This window comes from Contarinia nasturtii, unplaced genomic scaffold (assembly GCF_009176525.2).
Source record: "Contarinia nasturtii isolate CC-2019 unplaced genomic scaffold, AAFC_CNas_1.1 Cnas_scaffold_285, whole genome shotgun sequence".
Classification (NCBI taxonomy): Eukaryota; Metazoa; Arthropoda; class Insecta; order Diptera; family Cecidomyiidae; genus Contarinia; species Contarinia nasturtii.
In genome coordinates, this window is record NW_022197640.1 from 5,889,437 (window position 1) to 5,903,307 (window position 13,871).

The 13,871-nt window shown below is 33.4% G+C and overlaps 2 protein-coding genes across 7 annotated transcripts in view; both read right to left on the reverse strand.

Moving 5' to 3' along the window:
• LOC116337651 (poly(rC)-binding protein 3) overlaps positions 1-13,871 on the reverse strand; it is a 171,153-nt gene that overhangs the window by 142,732 nt on the left and 14,550 nt on the right. The gene's annotated exons all lie outside the window — the stretch shown is intronic.
• Positions 395-2,400, reverse strand: LOC116337653 (ATP-dependent DNA/RNA helicase DHX36-like). Of its 2 annotated transcripts, none has more exons than XM_031762400.1 (3): positions 2,183-2,400; positions 1,476-1,956; positions 395-1,420 (listed from the first exon to the last, which is right to left on the reverse strand). In XM_031762400.1, exons 2-3 carry the CDS (start codon positions 1,702-1,704, stop codon positions 474-476), a joined length of 1,176 nt encoding a protein of 391 aa, XP_031618260.1. In that variant the 5' UTR covers positions 1,705-1,956; positions 2,183-2,400; the 3' UTR covers positions 395-473. The 2 variants fall into 2 exon arrangements, with proteins under 2 accessions (XP_031618260.1, XP_031618262.1); XM_031762402.1 differs by having other exon boundaries at positions 2,348-2,365.

The window sequence follows — 13,871 nt, forward strand, 5'->3', positions numbered from 1 at the left end:
TAGCCTAAATCAACCTGGACTTGTGGTATTTGAACAAAAACAAAAACGAAAGAACGGCAACTTTGTTCTGAAAAATATTTCAGTTTTACCATCGGAAGCTGAAAGTTTGTTACCAAAATTGGAAGAACTTTTATGCCAATTTGTTCGTTATTGATACAAAAAAAATTCATATTATCGTTCCAACTTATTTTTTATATTTACCATAATTTTAATACCGATCATTCATTTATTATTAGTCAATAGTAATAGTTTCGTTTCATTTTCTGCGCAATGAATGCGATATAATAAGAAAATTACACAAATTGCCTTAGTTATAATGTACACAAAAAAAAAATTATTTCAAAGTGAATTCAATTGAATACATTGAATACAAAATAATTTATACGTTTATACCTTTGCCGAAAATAAAAGCCATTTTTCATCTTTCTAAATAAATTGGACTGAAATTACATTTATTTGATTAATATGTTTTTTTAAAATAAAATTTGAAAAATAGTTTTCGCTATAGGCACTCGTACAATTTCTGCTGGCTTATATTTGTGCATCATTTTGTATTGTTCCAATGAATACAAACGATAACAGAAGCCGTTTTGAACGCGACCAGCTCTGCCACTGCGCTGTTTTGCACATGCCTGTGAAATAGACTTTAATTCGAGAATGGTCGATTTGGTTTCCGCGTCATAAAACAGCGATTTTGCTTTTCCGGCATCAATAACGTAGACGACATCATCTATTGTAAGTGCTGTTTCTGCAATATTTGTAGATAATATTATTTTTCGAACGCCATTTTCCATGCGATCAAAGACATGAGCATGACCCTCATTGTTTTCATCATTTAGTTCGCTATGCAGCGCAAAAATCTTATAACCCCAATCCTGTAATCCATGTACGCTTACTAACTTTTCATGTTGTTCGCATATATCGTCGTAGCTGGGCAAAAATACAAGAATAGCGCCATTTTTTGACAAATTTTCATGGATATGATCAATGACATGAAAAAGTAAGTTGTGATCAATAATATTTTGTGTGCCTTGTGTTGATCGATACGCTCTTCCAATTTCCACGTAATTTTTCCATGTTGTGGTGGATGTCACACGTTCATAACACATTAAGAGCTCACAACCCTCACAACATTCCTCTTGTTTATTTTCTTTCGCATAATCAATTGCGCTTTTACCAAATGGATCTTTAAAGGTCGCACTTTCACCAAAAGCCAAAAGCTTTAACATCATATTCAGTGAACCATTTTCCGCAGCAATTCCCAACACGGTGCGTTGCTTTGTACGATGAACATAATTGGCCGGCATGTAGTCGCCTTCAATGAGAGAAAAAACGTTTTCAAATGATTCACAATCTTTTCGCAAAATATAAGAATCCAGGCGACTGTCGCATATTAAGCGATATGATCGCGGCATGTCTTCTATAGAATGAAATAATAAACAATAAATTAATATTTTAGTATGTCATTTAGTTACCATCTTTTATACGCCGAATTTGCGATACTTGATTCTCTTCCAAATATGTCGCCATTTTGCTCATTTTGTATTCTGTTTTGATTAATACTTCTTCGAGATGCATAGTTTGAACATCAAAAGTACGTCCAGGCACATCGATAATCGGACAACCATTGAAATATCTACTGAATTTTTCGCTGTTTAGCGTTGCTGACATTAGAATTATCTTCAAATTGGGATTGCTTGGCATTGCTTGGAGTCGACTCCAAAAAATGTGGCTTGAAAATTTTGTGTTACCGCATAATTTGCGAGACGTTTCAAATATAACAGCGAAGGTCCAACGAATGTTTTTTCGTTTTGTATAGCTTCGATCAGAGTTTTATCTTCCTGTTTAATCAATTTAATACCACCTCGATCCCAACTGTGCTCAACTCTTTTGTGCTTGTAAATGTTTCCCGAAATATTCTGCTGGCATATATCGCACCAAACCATTTTGCGTTTCCTGTTTAAATTATAAAATAATTGTTGATATAAAAAATATCAAACTGAGAGTGAAGAGCGATTGAGGTTAGAATATCACGAAAATGTGCATATGATTCTAAACGTTCTAAACTCATTTATTGGTTTTTTTCTCTCTGCTTTACATTTCTTGTTACTGTAAAATCACTTTTCAAAAATTTATGAAATCGTATTCAATCTAAACACAATAAAATCACAAAATAACTTACAGTTTGCACACAAAAATTTAATTTTTTTCAACTAATAGGAACTCTCGCAAAATTGCGTTATGAAAATAATGTGTTTACGGTTTTGACAGATTATTAATGTCAACGTATACGTATACGTAAACACTTTCTCCACATTGTGGAGAAAAAAACAGATATGTGGCATACCAAGAGATGGTGTTGTATGTTATGAATCTTTTTTCATTGTTTGACATCAGGGGGGGTTGTTTTCAACCCACCAATTCCCTTTAATAGTTTCATCGTATATTCACATTAGATCGGTAGCTCGCTTTCTCTATATAACTCTCGCTCTGTGATATCACATCAGCACAACAGAACAGACACAATACCCATACACAAAACAAACATCTATGTGTTTGTGTATATATATGCCTGTGTGTGTGTGCTCGAAATTCATATCAACGGCACCGTACATTCTTATTCAACGGATCACAAATGGTTGATGGTGATGCCGATGACGATGATAATGCGGTGCGGTAAGACACGAAGAAATGCACCAAACTATATAAATATATCCACATATCAAAATATAGAATACAGGTACATATACATTCCTTCGTCCATCATCTCTAGTCTCTGGCGCTCTTTGTCGTGTTCCATCACATCCGATTGTTTCCAACTGTATGCCTGCTGCACATGTTTATTATCTTGACATTTAATTGACAGTTGAAATTTAAGCTTATTTTGCCATTACCACGTGAATTGTAAATACACCCACGTATATTTATTCAATAGAAATTATTCAATATGTAATGCTGTTTTGGATATACAGTTATACACACTACACTGTACTAGATTTATTATATATATGGTTTTTGCTAAACGTTGGCATGGATGCCAACAATATGATAGTATATAAAATACAGTTATATCGCACCATATATTCGTATCGTGTTTATATATGTATGCATTGTAAATCGACTTGATTATTGTGTTTTTCGATAGCGTCCTCGTCACTCGCTTTCATTTCGCTTTAAAAATTTACCCTTTTCCCATCGAATTATTGATTTTCACTGTGTGCACAAAAGAGAAAGAATGAAACCGGAGTAATTGTGTGAGCGAGAGCTAATTTTTTTTGCTGTTAATGTTGTAGATATTCCCAACCAAGCACTTGGGATAAATTTCTATGATGTTCTTTATTGGACATGTTTAAAAGTGGATTTCTTACAATTAATGTTGCCGACGAAGCAAATTTGCTTATTTCAATTTACTCCCATTCTTGGAGAAAAAGTTGAACAACAACAAGAAAAAGAGTGATGATAACATTCACATTGTATCGTTATTTCGTTTGGCAACTTTACTGCAACTTTGTTCAATTCAATTCGGCACAATGGTTAAAATGTGCACAAAGAATGTGAAAACAGTGAATCCATAAAGTTCTTTGGATTATGTTAGACATTTTAAGATTTTATGAATCTCTTGTCTGCATTGATTGAATGGATCACTGTCCATTCTCGATTTTCATTTCGGAAAAAGGGAAAAACGATCCATGACACTTGTTATGCAATTCAAACCAAGGTATAATTCACAAGACTATGAGATTATACATTGTAAAATGTATATTGTTTTGATACTCTTTTATTATTTCGTTTCATTTCGATTCCGTAGAAAACGCAAAATAAACAAAATGTTAAAGTAATGTGTTACAAAGTGTTTGCCCAATACACCCAAAAGATCATTGCATTTGTTACATGCACACGATTATGAATGTAAAAATTGATGTAAAATGCTGTCATCACTTTAAACAACAAATGAATAAACAGATCATCGTGTGAAGAAAATCACTGCGTGTTTATCGTACAGACCCAGTATATAAAACGAACACTGATAACGAATCTCACAATTCAGTACAGCTGAAATATAGTTTTTCGCACTAAAGCTATGAAGTTTGATATGAGCACAAGTATTCATATTGCAGATTTTTTTGAAAGACTAAAAAGAGAATAGCAAAACATCAGAAGAATTATGCGTGTTGTACGATGATCGGCATAAACAAGCAGCATACAAGAAAAAAAGCCGATTCATAGCATTTTAAAATTTAAAATCATATTTTTCAACATGGATGCTATTGTACTTGCAATATATGCAATACAGATAGACGTACAAGCGGTCAATTAACTGCTAGTGAATTTTGCATGTAGATTGACTGGCTTTATGGCCTCTTCCGATGTCGATTTTTGTTCCATGGGTGTCAATTTCCATGATACCGAGAATATCAATGAACAACAACAGCGTTAACTGTATGAAGGCAAAAGAGGATTGAGTGCAAAACAAAAAACATAAGAAATGAGATCCGGATTGCCGTTCATCGACAGTATACGCGCCAACCAATAATTTGTATGTGTGTGTGTGTAGATGGGAGTGAAGAAGGGCCCATGATCCGCAAATCAATGAACCAAACGTATTTGCATTTGTATTGTATAAATTATTCCATAGACATCAAATATTCATCGATGTTGGCATGTTTATTGTTTCGGTCTCATTAGTGGTACTGGTTTTTAAGCTTTTATAGCTTGAACATGTATGCATAAGCGTTAGAGCGTGTGTGCATGGGTTTTTTTCTGATTCTACAGTTTTGGTTCATCCACTAGACATCGAGTACGGATGGTATCTATTGTTGTAAGTGGATTTTAATATGACTTCTGCATGTACGGTATGCATATGACACCGCGAATGTGTATGTTAATTTATAATTGAAGCCACACTCAGGAATGTATGGATGAAGACTGCCTTTCATTCTATTTTCACTGTTGACAGTGTGCATGTATGCAGCGCGCTCGCTGAACCAACAACTAACAGTACATGGATATTCATTGGCGTGTATCCTAGTAAATCTTTGTTATTTCTATTGGAATGTAAATTGTGCACAATTTACACGTATAATGCGTTCTGATGAGTTGACTTCAAGCTCTTTGAACGCAAATATTCTCAGCCCAATCATAATTTAGAAATTTTCAGACTGCTGCTTCTATTCAATGTTAACGAGTTTCAGACGTTATTTTGCTCCAGATGTTTACTTCGCTCCATTGTGATATCATCAGGCCATACGCAAAAATCCCATCGCAAGCAAATGTTCCATTGGTGAAATCTAAGGTCTCTCAATTTATTGATTATTGACATGAATGTTCACCTTTTTACTTGACATTATATAGTATTTTGTTAAGAAAATTCGTTCGTCGGCTCATTTATCTAGGTAATCAAGAGCACTAAAAGTCACATATAATTAGTATTGAATATGTTGCATAGCATCAACAAACTTACACTCTTGTTCGACAAGTGACTCATTTTTTTTCCTCTTCATGCAAACGTATGGATTGTACGTGTAAAATAGTTAAATAATTGATGGCAGTTGAGGTTACCAACCGAAATGTGCTAATCACATGAAATAGTAAATGCTTTTTCGACCCCGAAATGTTCGTTGAATTTTGTTACATTTTGAAATGTTGCTCTATACCTCATACTATAGCTTATATTATTTGTAATCGACGCAAGACATGGGTACAATATAAATACACCGATAATAGGCTTTTTGTGGAAAATTTAACACTAAAAATTTCCTGGCATAATGGTAAAGGTACTTGACTACGTTGACTTGATAGATAATCGGTATATTTTGCATGGCTTCTTCATTTGATTGACACGGGCATGTGCGTACTGACATTTTAATATCGATTTCATAGCAAACATTTCAAGGCGACCAAAATCATAAAAGAAAACTTCTTTTCATTTTACATTTAAATTTGCGTCAATCAGAGTCTACAATTTGGCCACTGAGTGTGTGTGTGTGTGTGTGTTTTTCTATGAAAGTCAGTTAGAAAAGTAATCTAAAATCAATCAATTACTTATTGTTCCTTTCACTATCATGTTAACTCAATATTGAAGTGTGTATGGTGCATGCATCACATACTTAACTGCTGATAACTCATAGTCAGCGTCTATTGGCAGCTTTTTAAATTCTCTTTTAATTAAATACATCGAATGTTTAATTATGTTTTTTTTTTGTGCAAAGTTCATTAATTATCTAGTTGAACAGATGTTTCAATTGAAATTAATGTGTACTCAATGCAAGAATCTATATGAGTATTTTCAGTTCTGCGCTCAATTTTCCATTCATTATATTTCAACATAACAAGATGACTAAACTTTTTTTTTAATTTTCGCCCAACTATATATTTTGCAGATAAAGTTTCATTTGAAATATTTCTGGAACTTTAATTAACTGCAAGAGAGAAATAAATGAAAATAAATTTAAGGAATTTTATTGGGTCATTTATTTGTTCATATTATTTTCATTATCATGGACTTATTTGGAAATTATTGTTGATTGTGTTGGTGCATATTTAATGATAAATGAAGGTCTTATTATTGTTCATGAATTGCAATTCGTTCGAACAGGAAAAATGAACAGAAAAAAGACTAAAGAAAGTTTTTAATTAATAATATTAGAACATTCACACACAACAAAATCGTGGCGCACCAAAATAATATGTAATTGATGAAGATACGACTTTGATTGTATATTTTTTCCGGTGATATTATAAATCTATAATTACCCCCGCCCCGGGAGAATGGATTTGGAAAATTATCCCTTTACAAATGAGAAAAATAATCTTTCGATTTGCTAGGGATTTTTGCGAAAAAAAATTAAGAGCAAAAAAACGGAAAAGCCTAGGATTTGGATAGAATGGTAAAACTGAAAATTACAATTTTGATATTTTTTGAAATTAACCGCCTTGGAACGCTACCGTCAGAAGCTGTGAATAGAACCAATCTCATTTTGAGATTTTTCACCGATTTCGCATTATTTCGGGACACTACAATTTCTTTGTGCAATGCCTGTATTTGACGTTCTTTATGTTTGTAAATCAAACTGCATGTTGTGCCAATAAATGTGTTATGTTTTGTTAGAAGTTAGTTTTGGATTGACAATTCAATTCCCTTACATGTGGCCAAACTTAATTAACCCTCTAGTGCAAAGCTCTGCCTGGCTCTGCCTTTATTTCTAATTCATTTTTTTCACGTGTGTATATGTCTGTTTACCTTTACGGATGAAGACACAAAATATTGTCGTCACAATATTCAAATGTGGCAAATATTGTATGTTTTGTTGCAAACAAAAATCAAACAAATTGTCAATGCATATCGCTGCCTTTAGGCGGGGTTCGGTTTTTTTGCACTTTTTTTTCAACCAGGCATTTTTTGATATTATGATTATTTTTTATGTATTCTCGCAAAAAAATCAATGTAGAAAAAAATGCCCAGCTCTGGAAAAAAATGAATGCATTAGAGGGTTAATTAGTCATTTTGTCGGTATAACATTTTTATCGAATATTTGATTTATTCAAATGTGTGCTATCGAAGCAGTTTCATATATATGCACGGTAATCCACGGCAGCCAATATTTCACACTGTGAATGTCATTTGAAAATTTTATTATTGCAGCTATGTATTTCGAGTTTAGCGATATTTATATGCTCTGTTTCGATTTTTTTTTCATCAGCTTAAGTGAATGAAACCATATTTCGCTTTTTCTTTGGCCACTTCTTCTACTGTTGCTATAACCTCGTGTAATTTTCTGAATTTCGTATAACGATGAATCAATAGATTGCTGTATATTCATTTCGAAATAAAAGAAATGAAAAAATATTCAGCTTAAAACAAACAAAAACCAATTTTAACTTGGACTTTTTCCAAACCTATCAATTTTTAATCGATTTTTTTCCTTTGTTTCCGTTTCAAAATAGCTTGCATTAAGTTCCTGAAAATAACGAAAGGAACACTCTGGTTTGAGAAATGGTATGCGATGGAACGCCCCAATATAAATATATTTCATTGGATAAACTCAAGCAGACGGTTTGGTACAGATTTTTTGTTTTTTCACTTTCTTGTCTGTTGTTTTTAGTTGTTGCCGTCTTTGGCAATACGTTTTCCATTTTCGGTTAGCACCGGTTTAAATTTATTCGGAATCGTATTTGCTGCCTTCGAATATACACCAAAATATCCGAACGATTAACATAACGCAAAGAAATCCGAGATTTTTTTCTCTTTGCCGATTTGTAAACGTGCCTATGGCTTATAGCTTCCATTCCATGTTTAAAAAAAATAAACTCGAATCGCTTTTGCTATCGGCACCCAATATACTATGTCACATGATGAATTTATCAATAACTAAATATGTTCGATAAATTTATCAGATTAATTTCATACGTTGCATTATTATGTGTCAAATCTGTGTTCCACAAGTGAACGGATCACATATTATTTATCTGATTCAATAAAGTTAATGCGAGATATTTTGGCAAACAAAATTACAACGGGATTTTGAGTGAACCATATGCAAAATGACACACAAAGTAGTATTACGATGGAAAATTACACAATTGCAGATTATTAGGAAATAGAACAGAAAAAGTTTAAATTTTTCTTTGGTCCTCTCTAATTCTATGAAAAGAAATAATTCAACATACTTAAATGACCTGGTGACTATTCATTAATTCATTGGAGTTACATTTCATTAAATATTTATTTTGCCTGTTATAGGGGTGCTAAAATTGGCCCACAGAATATTCATAACTCTGTTTGAAAAGTATTCGACGGAGAATCGTGACGAGTGTGTCAAAGAAATTCGATCAGAGGTACTGTGAGCGATCACACAAATGATTATTTTTGATCCGGATTTAAAATGTTTTTTTTTTTAGTATTTATTTCTTTCGTTTCGGGCAATTGTTGAAATAAAAAAAAGTATGCATTTAAATATTTTTTATTCAATTTCAATCCATTACAAACTGCTCGTTTTTAATGGAAACTTTTGACTGTTCACATTTTTCGATTAAATTTCTCTCTTTGTTGATTTTAATTTTCTGACATTGGTGAGCTTAATTGTAACAGAAGCCTATCTCCTTTTTGAATCATCTTCAACATGTACCGCACAACTTTTAATTTACAGTAGTAAATGATTCGGAAAGAAAATAATTTGAAATGTAATCGCTTTCCAATTATCACATTTTGCTTCTGTATTATTTTGGCCACCTTGTCGTGATGTCTGTCTTGTCTTGTTGACCTTATTATTTTTGTTGTTTTTTTGTTTACATCATATTTCTGAAGGAATCGCATGATGCCTAGTCGTTCATAGCTCACTGCTTTGAATATTTTGAGCACCAGAGAAGTTTGTTGTTGTTGTTTTTTTTTTCATAAAATTTCAATTAAGCCAAAATTGTACATATTTTTCATTTTTCCGCTTGAACAACGTAACACGATGTTTACACGAAGTAAATAATAAAATATTGGTACGAGAAAAAGAAATCGGTGTACGGTGTTGCAGAGTTTAGTCTAGAATGTTGATGAATTTATGGCGTATTTTACTATAATATGGGTTCAAACACATGTGAAATTTTGAACTGTGTGATTTTTTCGTTTTCTCTCTCGATTGCTCGGTTTTGGGGAGGCAATAAGCATGAAGTTGGAAGCATCATTATAATCGTCAATTTTCTTCTAGATTACCGTGTACACTGTACAGGGATTTGTTCATATTTGCAAAACATTGCTTCGGAGACATTTATTCCCTTTTCATAAATGTTACGAACGCAATACAAATATTGTACTGTGTTATTACTTAATACCAAACGTATAGCAGTGGTCCTATTCTCTCTCTCTCTGCCACTCTCACCTAATAATGTGCGCGTAAACATCATTTGATGAAAACGGTGATGAGGTGTGGGCACGAGTAAAATTACGAACGCATTTAAAAATTATTTACATCATTATAAAACGGCCGAAAGCGAAACTCGTAGACTCAAAATCGATTTTCATTTATTTCGGTTCAGAGCTGGTCACGAAATATTCATGTTGACGTACGCGAATGAGCGCCTCTGATATGCTGTTTTTGGTTAATAAATCAATTTCATTTGGGTGCCTATTAAAATCGGCCAAAAGATTCAACCACAATAATTGATACTGTGTGGTTAGCGGTGAAAGTGAAGTTCGGATTGTCATTGATTGATATTACAATGAGTGTGAAAATCCTCACACCATCGCAATAATGCTTAACGCACAAAAATACAAGTAATGCGATTTAAGTCTTTTGTTTCTGTTTCAACTCGGCCATATTTGTTGTTGCACTTTTTTTTATTTTTTTTTTTTTCAAAGTAGAGATAGAGAGGAGAGGTAAGAGAAAACTCGAGGAAAAAAATTTAAAAACTTTTTCGGCGATATGATTCATGTCGTGTGTGTATTTTTTCACAGTAAGCTTGCACACACAGTTATATGTGTGCGTAAAATTTCACTTTATATCAAACAAAGTGAAAAAAAAATTAATACGAAATAACCAAAGCGTAAATATTTATTTTGTCACTACATGCTTCATAGCATCCGGATTACTAAAAATTCATATTCCAAGGTATAGATAGGGAGAAACAAAACACAGGAACAGAAACAGAAACAGATTGGAGCAACAGCAGCAGCATCAGTTGCTACCATCAAGGTATGAGAAGCATACGAGAGACGGGCAATATATATGTGAATTTGAGTGTAGAAAAACACGGAGCGTAAAATACGGTTCTGAGTCCATGCGACTGTTTTGTAATGCCAAAATGAATGCACAGCTCAGAAATAAGTGCTGCCGCACACACATATCTATATGAACAAGTGTGCATTGTATATGCAATACGTGCTTTTTCCCTTTCAGTTGTCTCCGATATTTTTTTGCTGTAAATTTGCGGCGTATGTGCGCTATCCAAATACAGGAGCACAAAAATGCTGAAGCGAAAAGCATTTATTCGCAGACATGCAGGAAAATATCGGAGTAATATCTGTGGAAAATTTTGTTATTGAATTTTGCTTTCCTTTCTAGTTGATATTATTTTTATTTTTCTCTCGTTTCTTTCTCGCTCACTTCGATTGGGCATACGTTTCCGCCACAGCGACAACATCGACGGGGCGACTGCCAAAGGTATGAAATGGAAAATGCACTGTGAGCAATATTGTCGGAAAGACGAATAAGAGTTAGTGGGAATGAGTACCATCGAGACCAGCGATAGGAAATATTTTATCCATTCACTTTTATATCGCATAAATATATCACAATTTTCTGTATCTTCTAGATATTATGGTCGATTTTTTTCCCTTTATCTTGCTATCACTTTTTCCCCGGTGAATGTCAATTCACACACACACAACATTTTGAAAAAAAAAAATGAGAGAGAATATTTATCGACTGAAACAAACAAAAGAGAGATGCCTACATTTTAAAAGATGCACTAAATGAAATTGCGCACTTTTGAATGATTAGTTTATGCTCATTTCGGCCCATTGAATATCAAAATTATGAATTTGTGACATGAAAACGAAGTGAGCCGCCATCGTTGTTTACAATATTGCGGTAGAAAATATTAATGATTTGAGGTATTTCAAAAAGTGACTGAAATACACGGGAAAGATTGTTTTGTGATCACTTCAACAACAACGACTTAAACGCTTTTGATAGAATAAAAAAGAAGACGCGATATGGTACATTTTTGTTGTTTTCGTTCCAGTTCGACAGTTTCGCCGTGTGCCATCACGAGAAAAGACGCAAATGGAATGTGATAGGTAAATTCGGTTTTTTTTCAGTGCATTGTGAACCACATTGAAAAATGCTAAAAGCTCTTTGCGCAATGTACTTTCATTATTTAACATCAAGGTGAAAAAAACAACAACAACAACAAAAATACCAGCATCCACATCAACTGCGAAAAATATTGAGTTTAAAATCGTTCGGTTAGTGAATTATGATGTACCGAAAAGATGAAATCGAACAGAGAGAAAAAAATACACGTGCAAAAACCCATGTGGAAAATATTGGAACGATAGAATGAGTAGAGAAAAAACACACACATAAATACCAAACTGAAATGAAGGGAAAAGCACATTACCGATGTCGTATAGCAACAAAAACGACAAGACAAACTTGTATTTCATCTGTCAAATTAAATTTCCCATATTTTTTGAAAGCACTTTACGTTCTGCCAGCACTTTTAGCTGCGCTTCTGCTCGCACTTCACCCCGTTTCAATGTGCCGTGTTGTGTGTCACATATATTTTATGGATTTTTCACCATTGGTTTTGGCTTTTAGCCGATGATGCCGCCACCAGTTTGTTGTTGTTGCAACAATCGACAGGAATAACAAACATGATGCAATTTAAGGTAGCCCAAAAGATACATTGTATGCCGAAATGCGAACGGGATCAAAAAAATGACTCACTTCGCCTACGAGTCTATTGCATTGCTAAACAAAGCTTTAGAGTTCCAAAAAAAAAAATCTAACACACACGCACATAGCAAAACATTAGCAACAACAATGTGAATCAGCTCGCGACCGAACAAACGAGATAAACGAAATATGTTGTTTATTGTTTTGTGTTTTTGTGTATTACCAAAATGAAAATAACACCAATGAATAGAGAGAGAGAGAGAGAGAGAGACAGAGAGAGAGAGAGAGTTAAATAGAAAGAGTAAGAGACAGGGAAACTCCACACACAAAAATAAACTTGATCTGACAACAGTCAGACGTGGCACATAGGCACATATACACAAAAATGATGTTAAAAGGCAAAACCAAGCACTAGAGAATGGCGGTGCTGATGCTTCTGCTAAGAGCAAAATAACGTCAAATCGAAATAAAAAAAATTAAAGAGAAAAAACAACAATGAAGAATTATTTCAAAACAAAAAACGGCAATACACCAGTTTAAAACGCAAGCAAAAATGACACATAAAGTGAATATATCCAAATATTTTTCATCTGTTTCTCTAGTTTTCATTGCATTGCTTTTGTAAACATTTCTTTTCTTCTTTTGGGACCCATGAGATATTTTCTTCCCTAATTAAAATGAATTTGTATTTTGATGCTTTGTGACTTTTGCGTAAAGTTTTCATTTCATTCTTATTTTCATCTAACATTTGTGCACAGACATCAGGTTGTGTGATGTTTTTGTCCTTGATTATTTTGTAGCTCCTATTGTTTGTCGTTGAATGCTGATTTTTATGATCGTTTGCTTGAGGTCTGTCACATTTTTTGAACGGAAGGCAAAAAATAAGGTGTGGAAGTCGTACAATGTTCGGTTGCTAAATGAACTTATTGAGATTAAATAAATTTGAATTTGGTGCGTTTTTCAAAATGGTAACGAATTTATGAGAAGAATAAAGACACAAACAAGACTAGCTTGTTAGAAAAAGCAATATTTATTTCCATAAATGTGTACTGCGACTGGGGTGCTTTTGTCTAAGTTTGATTGGTGTATGCTTTTGGATTGTTGTAAAATTGTATTACATCTGATGCCATGTGAAAATGAAATAAAACGAAATTCACCAAAATAGAATATGGAAAATGAATCATTGGATTGAGCGCTTGTCTTTTCAAATACGTTTGAATATTTTTGAAAAATTCAAAAAGCGCTCATTATGATTGATCATGTTTCATATTATGAAAGCATTCTCGCACACACAAGAAAAAATTCTTACATTGGAGAATACATTCGCTTTTACTGTTTATGAATGTCTGCATTTTGTGTGACTGGTTTCCTTCTTTTTGTTTAATATATATGTATATATAATTTTTTTGTTTTGAATAAGAGCGAATAGATTCGGAATTTTGTTACAGATTAATTTCTTCAATTCGTGCGCCTCGGTTGTCTCGG

Coding starts and splice junctions, on each gene's coding strand:
- LOC116337653 (XM_031762400.1), bottom strand. CDS start 1,704: ATGCCAAGCAATCCCAATTTGAAGATAATTCTAATGTCAGCAACGCTA. Junction 1,421..1,475: donor AATTCGGCGTATAAAAGATG/GTAACTAAATGA, acceptor TTCATTCTATAG/AAGACATGCCGCGATCATAT.